General features: G+C 40.5%; 1 protein-coding gene across 3 annotated transcripts in view; it reads right to left on the reverse strand.

The window, feature by feature from the left end:
- The window catches only part of LOC115203965 (microtubule-associated serine/threonine-protein kinase 1), a 181,889-nt gene that overhangs the window by 124,051 nt on the left and 43,462 nt on the right, over positions 1-14,376 (reverse strand). For all 3 annotated transcript variants that reach the window (XM_029769092.1, XM_029769091.1, XM_029769095.1), the window contains one exon: positions 7,461-7,585. In XM_029769092.1, coding sequence (XP_029624952.1) covers positions 7,461-7,585 — 125 coding nt within the window. The remainder of the gene's footprint in view (positions 1-7,460; positions 7,586-14,376) is intronic.

Genomic DNA, 14,376 nt, shown 5'->3' on the forward strand with positions numbered 1-14,376 from the left:
ACTGCATTGTTGGTTAAGGGCTTTTAAGTAAGCATTTCACGGTAAGGTCTATAGACCTGTTATATTCAGTGCATGTAACAAATACAATTAGATTGGATTTGAATATGAAAGACGCAAGAAAGTGAAATGCATTTGCATTCATCTACAGTAGAAGTTGCTTTGCAGGTGCGTCTGAGATGTTTAAGAAATAATTGTTAAGATGAAATGAAACTCCCACACTGTGCTTGGAAAGTATTGTTTGTTTATTGTGATTGCATTTTGGCCTTTTTTTCTTCTTTTTTAAAACAATACAAAAAAACATAACACATACAAATGACAACATCACACAAACATTAACACTGGCCAGACCCACATGCTCACACCCCCATCTCCAGCATCAACTCCTGTTCCCTCTTCTACCGCACGGCAAGCAGTACCGGAGGGCCAAGTCTAGGTCCAAGAAGCTTCTAAATAGCTTCTACCCCCAATCCATAAGACTCCTGAACAGCTAATCAAATGGCTACCCAGACTATTTGCACCCCCCTACACTGCTGCTACTCTCTTATCATCTATGCATAGCCGCTTTAATAACCCTACCTGCATGTACATAATTACCTCAACTACCTCAAGTCTGGTGCCCCCACACATTGACTCTGAACCGGCCACATGGCCTCAAACAGCACCATTTTGTCCATCGCCAATGCACTTTCAACATTTAGATAATAAACCATTTGACCTTGTCATTGTGTTAATGGCGGAGGATTAGTTGATTTTCGGTTTTTAAAGTATACTTTTTTTGGGACGATTGACGAGAAAAGTATTGTCCAACCCAACAGGTATCTGACTGTACCCTCATATGCCATGTCCTGAAATATGCAGACAGATGGATTATAAGTAAATATAGATTGTAATACTTCTGGACAGCCAACTTTCTAACAGCACCCATAACTTTTGAACTTCATAATGTTCCCAGACGGCATGGATTATCTAGTCATTGTTAGTTTTACACTCAGCACATGACTCTGCCATTGTGGTATAGTTTGTGAATTTTGTCTCTTGTATAATAGATTTTGTACATTAGTTTATACTGGATTAAGCGTACATTTTCGTTAACTGTAATTTTGTTAGTTATGTTCCAACATTCCCTCAAGATTGTGCGGATGTCCAAAAGATTTCAAATCAAAATTGTGATATAAAACGTTACTTTTAAAAAAATATATCTACATTGGTCAATCCAAAATTGCTTCATCCAAAATCACTTTTTAAATGCTGTCATGTAAATAAATGTATTTCCTATTAGCAAGTAATTTACAGTTTCTATGCCTTTAGTTTTCCATCGGTATTACAGAGAATAAGTATAACAACTTTGGGAGCCATGCCATTCTGAAGAGGTTAGATTTATGGCAATATTGTTCCATTTAATTAGGTCTGCTTTCATATTGTTGAGTAATCGGATAAAGTTATCTTTACATATTCGGGTTTTTTTTTGCCACTTAAGTATCCTAAGTATGATCTTTTTTGTAGTACACTTAAAGGATTGCTGTAGGTCATGAGTTTTTATTTTTACTGAGTTTTTATACTTATGAATTGTTTTTGTTGCAGTGGGGGGTTTTCAATATTGGTCAGGTATATCAGCAGATCTGCAAATAATGATAGCCGTTACGTTTGGGTCCTGACTAATTCTTTCTGCAAGCGGTTCAATTGCCAATGCAAATAGGAGGGGGGAGAGAGGACATTCCAAACTTGTGCCCCTTTCTTTAGGAAATGTATATCATATTTGTATAAAAATATTTATTTCCTGTTTTCGTGCTGCTGTTCAATTTGGATTTATCTAGATTTTTAATGAAGCTTTTAAAATCCTCATTATTCCTGTTGTTGTTTCTAATTAACGCATCTGTGTTTTTATATTTTTTACAATTATAACTGATTTGGCGTGTATTCGTTTTGTGAGGGCTGTGAGATGTTTACCAGGTTTATTTCGGCATTTATTTGCATTTCAGGCTTTTGACCTTCATTAGATTATTGAAAGGCCAAGGTGTAAGCTTAATACACATGTTTCTTCTCATTTTAACAATGTGGTACACAAACATATTCACACAAAGCACCTCAAGGTTGATACAAATCACAGACAACCTTGTTCTGTGTTACGCTTTCTGGCTAAGAGTACATGGGTTGTTGTCAGAAGCTGAAACCAGGAGGCCTATGTTATGTTCTTTGATCCATGTATTCACATATGAAACAGACTGTCAGTTTGAGTCCGCCAGGGAATCCTCCAGGAGTCACCTACAGACTGCGATGCCCGTCTTTTCATTTCATATTCTTTCACAAAGGGAAACAATGTCACATTGTGGCTTAACATTATATTAGAATCCCTAAACAGAGAAATGTCATGCCCAGCAGTTTGACAGGAATCTGATACCTCAACAGCAGCCACTTCATCAAGACTGACAGTTTTTCATTTACACCGCGCCTCTGTGCATGTGTGTACACACAGTAACATGTCACGTGATAGTAATGTATCTAGGATTACTGGATATGTGAGATCATTGGCTTGATACGACCTTGGAAGGTGATCTTGAGAATAGGACTAAAAAAGGACATGGAAGGATATGTATACAAGCATTCAAAAACACACAGGTAGCTGAGCTTGACGTGAATATGAACATGGTTCATAGTGCTTACTTTCACTGTAGAAAAGAAATGAATTAGAAAAACACACTAGTACTGTGTTCCTTCACATTGGTATTATTCCTCGCTTTCTGGCTAAAAGTAAGTACAGTTGGTGTCAGAAGTGGGAACCAGTTTAATGGAAAGCATGTACACAAACACTAAACAAAGAACACCTTGGACTCTCCTGTCGTCCAATATGCCTAACCTCAGCTCTGACATCACCTCTGCAGACCCAATGCAGCTGAAACGAGAGAAACGCTATCTCCAAAGGACATCAGTGACTACAATGAAGAAGGGGAATTCGAGTCCACAAAGCCACAACATCAGGATTATGACAATCTTACAATCAGGCCAGGACAAACGTATTGATTTCCTGTCAAACCTAATCATAGTCAAAAGAGATGTGCCATGCGAAAAGGGAAAGAGACCCGCACACCCGGGGGGCATGACAGAAAAGCGTGAAGGAGGAGAAAAGAGGGAAAGCAATAACAGCCGACCTGCAAGGCAGGGAGCATGGCATGGTTGATAGAGGGAGATAAGTCGTTGCGCTGGCACTGGGGGGGGGTGGAAGGTGATGAGGATGGGCCAGACTTTGAGAGTAGGGGCCAAAATTCTAGTGTAGCTTTAAAAACATGACGACTTAGGCTGCGTTTAGACAGGCAGCCCAATTCTGATATTATTTTCACTGATAGGTCTTTTGACCAATTAGATCAGCTCTGCAAAAGATCTGATGTAAAAAGATCTGATGGGATTGGTCAAAATACCAATGAGTGGAAAGAATAAAAGAACTGGACTGCCTGTCTAAACACAGCCTTTCAGTCTGACGTTCTCAGACAACAATCGAGAAGGAATATAACCTATTGAAATCCAATACCACGCACCACTGATTATTCAACTAGTGAATAACAAGGAACCACTGTGGATAGAATGCAGAAAAATGATTGCGTTAATTGCCATATTTCGGGGTAAGCTCTGGAATATTTTACAGAAGTGATGCAAAATCCAGCTGTTGGTAGGAAATCTGCCTTGTAATGAATAACAACCAGAACCCACTGGGAAACAGATGTTTGAATACAAAACATAGAGGATAGCTTGAGGAATTGCCATCTAACATCATTGCTGTACAATAACAATACTGAGAGTAGGGAAAATGTATATGTTAACTATTCAGCACAAATCATCATCATTATCACGCATTCCAATAATCTCCCAAACTGAATCAAAACAGACCAAAATCAACCTCCTCCTAAAACACGAATGAGTTAGGTCAAAAGCATCTCTCAATCTGCTCACATCACATTGTCTCATACACCAAAATGCTGCCAGACACCTTGCTGAACTCCTCAAATTAGAACTTAGCACTTCAAACTCCAATGACCCTTTCGAGAAGTGTTTGTGTGTGTTCTAATGATTCTGATCATTTGTATTCTCCTCTGAATATTCATATTTCAGCATGAGATCCATGGGCCAAAGCACTTTATAAAAAGGTAGACATTAGATGCATCATATACGGCTCAGAGATGGGCAGCCCTAACAGGATCTGCCGATAGAATGGAATAGGATTATGAGACGGATGTTGCGTTTTCATATATAAAAATTGTGCAACAAAATAATCCCTGGGGCTAGACAGTCCGATGCTGCAGTGACATTTTAATGTGATGGAACAAAGCCATCTCAGCTTTAGCGAGACAACCGCTGGGTCACATGGTGTCAGCGATTGTGATAGCTAACAGATACATCCTGCTGTCACAGGGACACACATGATTTAGGTTCATTCTGGAGGGACGATGGCATAAACTCATCCAAATGAATCGAGAGGAATTACCTAGTGTGTTCAGTCAGCGCAGAACGATCTGTATCAGTTACTTTTCGTACCATACGGGGCGAGTTTGGGTGAAGCCCTAGCTGTCATTCAAGTCCCCAAAACTCAGGATGCCTTCCATCTGGGAACGCACATTGTAATCTACCTCTACTGATCCAGGTAAATCCTTGAGCACACATTTTACATCCCCAAAAATAACCTGGTTAATAACATTTCCTACTTTTCCAATGTTGTGATCTGGAATTCTGTAGCAAGGATCCACAATCATCTGCCCCCCAAGAAATCCATCTCTGGTGCAACAAGTTGTGCATGGTCCCTGACAAACAAAGACCAACCAAAGAAAACCGTCCCTAGCAACAAACCAACAGTACCGTATACAGAGCCTAGCAACTGTTCTGTTTGTCTCTCTCAATATACTGTAGACTGTTTTCCCAAGGTCAAATATGTACCACAAGTCTGAAAATGTTAAAATACACCACTATCCGCTCCAAAATATGCTATTAGGAAGTGGTCATGCGTTCAGCGAGTCGACGTATGTCCACGCCCGACTGTGCGTAAGCGGTGGCGAGCAGCATTGAATTTCTACAGGGAGTCTAGGTAGACACGGAGGCATGCCAACTGACCGAAAAAGGATAAACCTTATGTTACCATCCGTCATGCCGTGGACTGATACCAAGCTACACACAAATACTCTTACACAAACATATAAAGATGCCCACGTAAACATGTGCACACACACACACACACACACACACATACATATACTCTCTCACATGCCTGCACAAACCCACAGAATATGAGCAACGCATGAGAGTCAATAGATGAAAATGTGGCACCTCTCTCGGCCCAGCGTAATGACTGTTTGTGCTGCATTGACCCCTGGCCTCTGCAATAATTCATTTCAATCAGCCCACGCTACATGGGGTCTGGGCTGCTGTTTACAGGGTCTGAGGAGAATCTAATAAGACATGGCAGTCTCCAGAGAGGCTCTCCACCCACCTCTTCACACTCACCTCAGGGGATGAGGCCTGACCTTATGGGGACTTTCTGAAGACCAGACATTATGGGGACCTGACACTATGGGGACCTGATAATACAGGGTAGAGGTCGACCGATTAAATCGGAATGGCCGATTAATTAGGGCCGATTTCAAGTTTTCATAACAATCGGTAATCTGTATTTTTGGCCACCGATTTGCATTTATTATTTTTTTTTACACCTTTATTTAACTAGGCAAGTCAGTTAAGAACAAATTCTTGTTTACAATGACGGCCTAATTGTGTGCCGCCCTATGGGAATCCCAATTACGGTCGGATGTGATACAGCCTGGAATCAAACCAGAGTCTGTACTGATGCTTCTAGCACTGAGATGCAGTGCCTTAGACCGCTGCGCCACTCGGGAGCCCCTGATAATATGGGGTTTAGTCTTTCTGGGAACCAGACAACATGGGGACCTGATAATATGGGGATCTGAATGTATGGGGACAAGACACTATGGGAACCAAAACTAACACACCTGATCGACTGATGATTAAGCCGTTGAGTCCCCAGTAACCAGGATTGGGAAACTATATTATGAGGGCCAAACATTCCGATCTGAAATGGAGACCTCAATCTGATTTTATGGATTCAATGTCTTTGGGTAAAGTCCTGTTGAACTTTTACTCAATATCAGCATTTTTGTCATTGATTATTGGAGATTGTGTTTGGGGCAGGGTAAGGCATGTGCAAAGGTTGTTAGTATGTCCCTGTATCAAATACTTTATCTCAGCATATGTTGACATAAACAGCAGTGGGAAGATGGGTCATTCCTAAAGATAAGAGGTATCCTGTGAGTATGATCATGAATATAAATACAAATATAGGGAAGTGTGAAAAGCTCAAATACTGTATGAATACTCTTTCAATTCATATACATTGAGAATACTATATTTGGGTTTTTTCCCCACAATACACTGTACATTGAAGAAGCACATTGATTCTGATTCACAAATACTAATGTGTCCACCGGAAGACAATGTGGATCAAACTCAAAACAGCACAGTGGCTCCCTCCAGTGTAGAGAAATATTCAGCACGTTTAATATTGTCTCCGCTGTCTGTAATGCTGTACTGTAAATTGTTTTGCTTACAGAAACATCCACACAGATTAGATAGGATTCACTCAATCAAGCCTTCTCTGAATCTCCATGTCCAGATGACAGCAAATCTGATTACATGATAAAAAAAAAACGTATAAAAAAATAATGACTGAAAACTGTATTCCAAATGTCTGGTTTTCTCCCTTGTTTACGCACCTTGATTGGAAAGCAAGGTAGAGACCGTACACACCTTTTCATTTGTCCAGGTAAATAAAACACAAAAAGATAAAACCTCTGGACTGGAATGAGATCTCATAGATGGATATAATTGGCTTAGCTTCATCTTTCAATTACGTTTCACTCGTTTGAAATGGGATGGGAAGATATCATTTCCCCATTGAAAGGAAACCTGGGCTTGCTATCGCTTTTGTTATCTGAAGGGATACAGGAGAGATGGGTGATGTCTGACTTAAAGGCTCTTTGATGCTCAAGGTCAAAGTGAGACTAGTCACTGCTGACTGACATCATTTCAGACTAAGGGATTAGACTATCTCTGCTCCAATCAAGATCTCAGACAGATTGCGTGTTTGTTTATAATCAAGGACCTGAACACCACAGCTCTGAGAAAATATTAATCACTACTACTTTGAGATCAAGGTAAAATAAATGTTGATTACAATTTTTACTGATTGACGTTCCTTTGCTGTGTATTCACTGTACTGTCATGAGGAATGTCTTGCTATGCAAAAAAATATGGCTTGAAATATGGCAATAATAAATAGAAATGTCTGATTAATACGCCAATCAAATATCTGATTAACAATATCCTGGTTTCAACATCAAAGCAGGGGGGTACAAATAATGTGGTAGTGGAATCATGGGAGGTCATTAACAGGATGTACTTCTCACCAGACTAGAGGTGAGAGAGGGGGCTGACTTCCCCAAGGTGGTGGAGCGCATCCGCACCAGGTTGGAGTTCTCAGAGGGGGTCTGCCATGCCTGGTGGGGGGACACATAGGGCAGCAGGTACTTTCCTATAGGACAAGACACAATGGTAGTTACATTAGAGAGCAGATCATTTCCTGTACAAGACAGACAACAGTAGTTAAACTACAGACAGTACAGGAGCAGGTACAATAATATATGTATATTAAGAGAAAAGTACAAATTAAAAGAGAAAAGAAAGCTGTTGATATTGTGCTTTACCTTTTTTTAAATATTGACTGATTAATTGACTGATTTTATTTTGGGTGTTAAAAAGACAAGGGATACATTCACATCATGAGGATACCTGTTGCCTACTCACACCATTTGCCCAGATAAATGGATATCAATGCAAATTCATACCATAAGAAATGACATCGAGTGCTTCACAGAATTGAACTAATCCTGTCCGCCTCCTCTCCTTAGAGAAACAGAGCTGAAGCCCCTAAGACGACGTGGGCTCAGACGGGGTATAAGAGGCAGCAGTGAAAGCTGATACACTTATAAGATCAGAGACGCTACAGTACAGGGCATGTTGATGAGACGTTTCCTACATTAAATCCTAAGATTAACAAGCTCTGAACAAATACATATTTTTCAGGGCAAATATTTCCCCAAGAGTTGTCTCCCAGTAAAAGGTGCTTCATGGTCATTCCGACCTCTGCATTTGGGTGCGTGCAGCATTTACGGTGATATGGCCTCCGCAGAAGTCAGGGCATTCATACTTCCTGCGCTTCGCCGAGCAGCGCAGAGCTGTTGTGAAGGATGTTGTCAAGGACGTCAGTTTGTGTTTATACAGTACATCCCGGCCCCACCTACCGTCAACCAATCAAATCAATGCTGAGCTATTGGGAGTCCTCTGCATTGTTACAACATTTGAAAGGAGCACGGCGATGCGGTACGGAGCTCAATTCGGCCTCTGCGTACCTCCGGCGCCACCGACCACATTTTCGGATTAAGCATGAATTGGCTCTAACAGTCTCTAGATGGCAGTAGGTCCACAGGTGCTACGATTACAAATCAACCACATTTTATTCAGTTATGAAAATCGGCTATCCAGTTTAGAGCCCCACAGTGGAGGTGTCATAATATCCATAAAACCTAGAGGTCAAACAGGGAAAAGGTTCCAATAGTTTTTCCACCATTCATTTTTCACATAGGGAATTTTAGAAAAATAAAATAAGGGCTGTGTTTCATGTAGGATCTCTCTCTCGGACAAGGTGACTTTTTTCAATATAGTCGGCTATATTTACTTTCGAAAATGCTAATAAGCATCAAAGTAGACATCATGCAAGACTACAAATCCCTGCAAGCTGCTGCACGTCTTTGCTGACACCTTTGCTAACAGTTTTAAAATTGTCTTGTGCAATTTAAAATTGTCTTGTGCAACTTGCACAAGACAGTTCACAGAAATGTCCATTTAAAAAAAATGTTGCCAATGGGTATTATGACTCATAATGTGGTACTCTATAGAGCCTAAGTAATGTTGTGTGTGCGTGCAGTCTGGATTATCGTGTCACATTGTGGCATTGAGGCTCCTAGCAGTAATTTAAAAAGAATAATTCTACCTAAAATCGTGTGTCACCCTCTTCTCATCATCCCTCTTATCCCCTCTACACTTTCACTTGTGTGTATATATTTCCATTTCCTGTTGAAGGAAGCACGGCAAGTCAGCAGTCAATATGAGAGAATTAACTGCCTTGGCGGAGACGATGAGTGAAAAGGAGGAGCGGAGGAAGAGAGACATTCCTTTCACCTCGATATGACCTAATGTGTTTAGTAGCAAAACTCTGGTCCTGGGGGGCTGCGGTGTAAGCTGGTTTTGGTCCTAGATCTTTCCATTTGATCAGAGACTGATTGAGACCTTGGTACTATGGTGTGTGGACTCTGGTAAACCAATAACATCTGATTAACTTTTTAGTGACGGGGGCAGTATTCAGGAAATTCAGATGAATGATGTGCCCAAATTAAACTGCCTGCTACTCGGGCCCAGAAGGTAGGATATGCATATTATTAGTAGATTTGGATAGAAAACACTCTGAAGTTTCTACAACTGTTTGAATGATGTCTGTGAGTATAACAGAACTCATATGGCATGCAAAAACCTGAGAATAAATCCAACCAGGAAGTGGTTTGTAGCTTTTTCAACTGATTGCCTTTCCAAACTACAGTCTCTGTGGGGTCATTTTGCACTTCCTAAGGCTTCCACTAGATGTCAACAGTCTTTAGAACCTTGTTTCATGCTTCTACTGTTACTGGGCAGAGAATAAGAGCTGTCTCAAGCCTGGGACCAGTGAGTTGTTTACGGCGCGCTCACGCAGGCGCACTAAACTAGGCGCACTCACGCAGGCGCGCCACTCCTTCTTTTTCCTCTGTAATGAATACTCTATTGTCCGGTTGGAATATTATCGAAGATTTATGTTAAAAAGACCATAAGGATTGATTGTAAACATCGTTGGACATGTTTCTATGAACGGTAATGGAACTATTTGACTTTTCGTCTCGGGTTTTGCGCTCGCGCATTATGCCTTTGGTGATCTGATCTGAACGCGCAAACAAAACGGAGGTATTTGGACATAAATATGGAGTTGGCGGGTAACTGTATAGCTTGCTTTGATGGCTGAGCTCTGTACTCAGATTATTGAACAATGTGCTTTCGCCCTAAAGCTATTTTGAAATCTGACACAGCGGTTGCATTAAGGAGAAGTGTATCTATAATTCTTTCAATAACGGTTGTACATTTTATCAACGTTTATGAGTATTTTTGTAAATTGATGTGCTCATTCATCGGAATTTTTGGGAGGCAAAACATTTCTGAACATCACGCACCAATGTAAAATGGGGTTTATGGATATACATATGAACTTTATCGAACAAAACATACATGTATTGTGTAACATTGAGTCCTGGGAGTATCATTTGATAAAGGTCAAAGGTTAGTGATTCATTTTAGCTGTATTTCTGGTTTTTGTGATGCCTCTGGTTGCTTGGAAAATGGCTGTGTGGTTTTTCTTGTTTAGGCGCTGTCCTAGCATAATCTAATGTTATGCTTTCGTCGTTAAAGCCTTTTTGAAAATCGGACAATGTGGTTGGATTAACGAGAAGATTATCTTTAAAATGGGATATAATAGTTGTATGTTTGAGAAATTTGAATTATGAGATTTTTGTTGTTTTGAATTTGCCGCCCTGCTATTTCACTGGCTGTTGGCAGTGTGTCCCATATGCCCAAGAGAGGTTAATCAAAAGCCAGGTGGACAAGAATGTCAGCATGTTGCTCTGAATGGGAGTCTGTTGGATGACTGGTATGATGTAGTTGTTGAGCGGCTTCACTGCAAGTATATTGTATGTTTCAGATATTCAATAAAAAAAAATTAAAAAAGAATGTCAGCATGTGTTGCCTTCAAGGGACTGGAGTTTGATGAGACCTTGTGATTTGTAATGTACAGTGCCTTCAAAAAGTATTCACACCCCTAGACTTTCCACATTTTGTTGTGTTACAGCCTGAATTTAAAATGGATTAAATTGAGATTTTTTTTGTGACTGGCCTGCACACAATACCCCATAATGTGGAATTATGTTTTTCTAAAGTTTTACAAATTAATTACAAATGAAAAGCTGCAATGTTTTGAGTCGATAGGTATCCACAACCTCTTTGTTATGGCAAGCCTAAACAAGTTCAGGATAATTTTTTTTGCATAAGTCACAAGTTGCATGGACTCACACTGGATGCAATAACAGTGTTTAACGTGATTGTTTTAATATGACTACCTCATCTCTGTACACCACACATACAGATAATTGTAAGGTCCCTCAGCCAAGCAGTGCATTTCTAACACAGATTCAACCACAAAGACCAGGGAGGTTTTCAAATGCCTCACAAGGAAGGGCACCTATTGGTAGATGGGTAAAAAAAATATATATATTTTTTTTTAAATCCCTTTGAGCATGGTGAAGTTATTACATTGAACCAAAATATAAAACGCAACATGCAAAGTGTTGGTCCCATGTTTCATGAGCTGAAATAAAAGATCCCAGAAATGTTCCATACACACATAAAAATGTACTTCTCTCAAATGTTGAGTTCAAATCTGTTTACATCCCAATTAGTGAACATTTCTCTTTTGCCAAGATAATTCATCTACCTGACAGGTGTGGCATATCAAGAAGCTAATCAGCATGATGATTACACAGGTGCAGCTTATGCTGGGGACAATAAAAGGCCACTCTAAGATGTGCAGTTTTGTCACAACACGTTGTGAACAGAGTACCCCATGGTGACACTTGGGTTATAGTATGGACAGGCATAAAATACAGACAACGAACACAATTGCCTTTTATCGATGGCAATTTGAATGCACAGAGACACCGTGATGAGATCCTGAGACCCATTGTCGTGCCACTCATCCACCACCTCATGTTTCAGCATGATACTGCAAAGCCCCATATCGCAAGGACCTGTACATAATTCCAGGAAGCTGAAAATGTCCCAGTTCTTCCATGGCCTGCATACTCACTAGACATGTACGATGAATGGCACGACAATGGGCCTCAGGATCTCATCACGGTATTGCTGTGCATTTAAATTGCCATTGATAAAACGCAAATTGTGTTCGTTGTCCGTAGCTTATGCCTGCCCACACCATAACCCCACCGCCACCATGGGGCACTCAACGTTGACATCAGCAAAGAGCTTGCACACAACGCCATACACGTGGTCTGCAGTTACGAGGCCGGTTGAACGTACTGCCAAATTCTTTAAAATAACGGAGGCAACTTCCAGTTCCCGCCAACATCCAGCAACTTTGCACAGTCATTGAAGAGTGGGACAACATTCCACAGGCCAGTCAACAGCCTGATCAACTCTATGCGATGGAGATGTGTTGCACTGCATGAGGCAAGAGGTCACACAAGATACTGACTGGTTTTCTGATCCATCACTCTACTTTTTTTTTTTAAAGATATGTGACCAGATGCATAGCTGTATTCCCAGTCATGTGAAATCCATAGATTTGGGCCTAATGAATATATTTAAATTGACTGATTTCCTTTTATGAACTGTAACTCAGTAAAATCAATGAAATTGTTGCATGTTGCATTTATATTTTTGTTCAGTGTAATTACACTTTGGATGGTGTATCAATACACCCAGTCACTACAAAGATATAGGCGTCCTTTCTAACAGAGTTGCCGGAGAGGAAGGACACCACACTCAGGGATTTCACCATGAGGTCAATGGTGACTTTAAAACAGTTACAGAGTTTAAAGGCTGTGATAGGAGAACACTGAAGCTGGATCAACAACATTGTAGTTACTCCACAATACTAACGGAATTGACAGTGTGAAAAGAAGGAAGCCTGTACAGAATAAAAATATTCCAAAAACATGCATCCTGTTTGCAACAAGGCACTAAAGTAATGCTGCAAAAATGTGGCAAAGCAATTCACTTTTTGTCCTGAACACAAAGTGTTATCGTTGCCCCAAACATAATGCAACACGTTACGGAGTACTACTCTCCATATTTTCAAGCATAGTGGTGGCTGCTTCATGTTATGGGTATGCTTGTAATTGTTAAGGACTGGTGAGTTTTTCAGGATGAAAAAAGAAACGCACAGGCAAAACCTGGTTCAGTCTGCTTTCCACTAGACACTGGGAGACTATTTCACCTTTCAGCAGGACATTAACCTAAAACACAAGGCCAAATCTACACTTGCAGTTACTTACCAAGAAGATGGTGAATGTTGTAGAGTGGCTGAGTTACAGTTTTGACTTAGATCTGCTTGAAATCTATGGCAAGACTTGAAAATGGTTGTCTAGCAATAATCAACTAATTTGACAGAGCTTGAAGAATAATGGGCAAATATTGTACAATCCAGGTGTGCAAAGCTCTTAAAGACTTACCCAGAAAGACTCACAGCTGTAATTGCTGCCAAAAGGTGATTCTAACATGTGTTGACTCAGGGATTTGAATACTTAAATTAAATGTATATTTCATTTAAAAGAAAATTGCAAACATTTCTAAAAACATGTTTTCACTTTGTCATTATGGAGTTGTGTGTGTGTGTAGATGGGCGAGAAAACAAATACATTTTGAATTCAGGCTGCAACAACAAAATGTGGAATAAGTCAAGGGGTATGAACACTTTCTGAAGGCACTGTATATGGGTGGCTACAAAATGTACATGAATGGCTGCAAAATGCACATGAACGTCTGCAAAATGTAGCCTATATGGGTGGCTGCAAAAGTCAAATCAAAACATGCTCAACAAAGTTCCATGTTACCCAACATATAGCCTGAGTAAGCAGAGTTCTGCCAGCTCTGACCATGAGACCCAGACAGACAGCGATAGAGAGCATAGTCTTCTTTCACACTCACCGCATTAAGATTTTCTTGGTAAACACTTCACCTGATCTACTCTAGTCTACAGCACTAGGAAGACTTAGCCCAACATGAACACTGACAAATCGCGCCAACTCAGACAGCTAACTAGCTATAAAGCCTGATTGTCCCTTTGAGTAGGATGCAAAATAAGACGGGTGAGACGACGAGTCTGATCACATTTGATATGCCTGGCAAACATGATGCACATGCTTTGACAAGTTAGAATTCAACAACTTACAGAAGCACCTGTGTCTAATGTGGGATTTGCAATATGTGGCTGAGGAAGCAAATGTTCGGTTCTGTCTGCCACGCTGGCACTGCTGAAATTGGCTGCACTAGACAGCACTGTCAGGACAACTCTAAACTACATGGGCGCGTGAAGTGGCGATGGAAAATGAGAGCAGCAGATGAGTTCAAAATGAAATGTCAAAATCAAGCGTCAACACGTCACGGAGAAGCTAT

Source organism: Salmo trutta, chromosome 12 (assembly GCF_901001165.1).
Source record: "Salmo trutta chromosome 12, fSalTru1.1, whole genome shotgun sequence".
NCBI lineage: Eukaryota > Metazoa > Chordata > Actinopteri > Salmoniformes > Salmonidae > Salmo > Salmo trutta.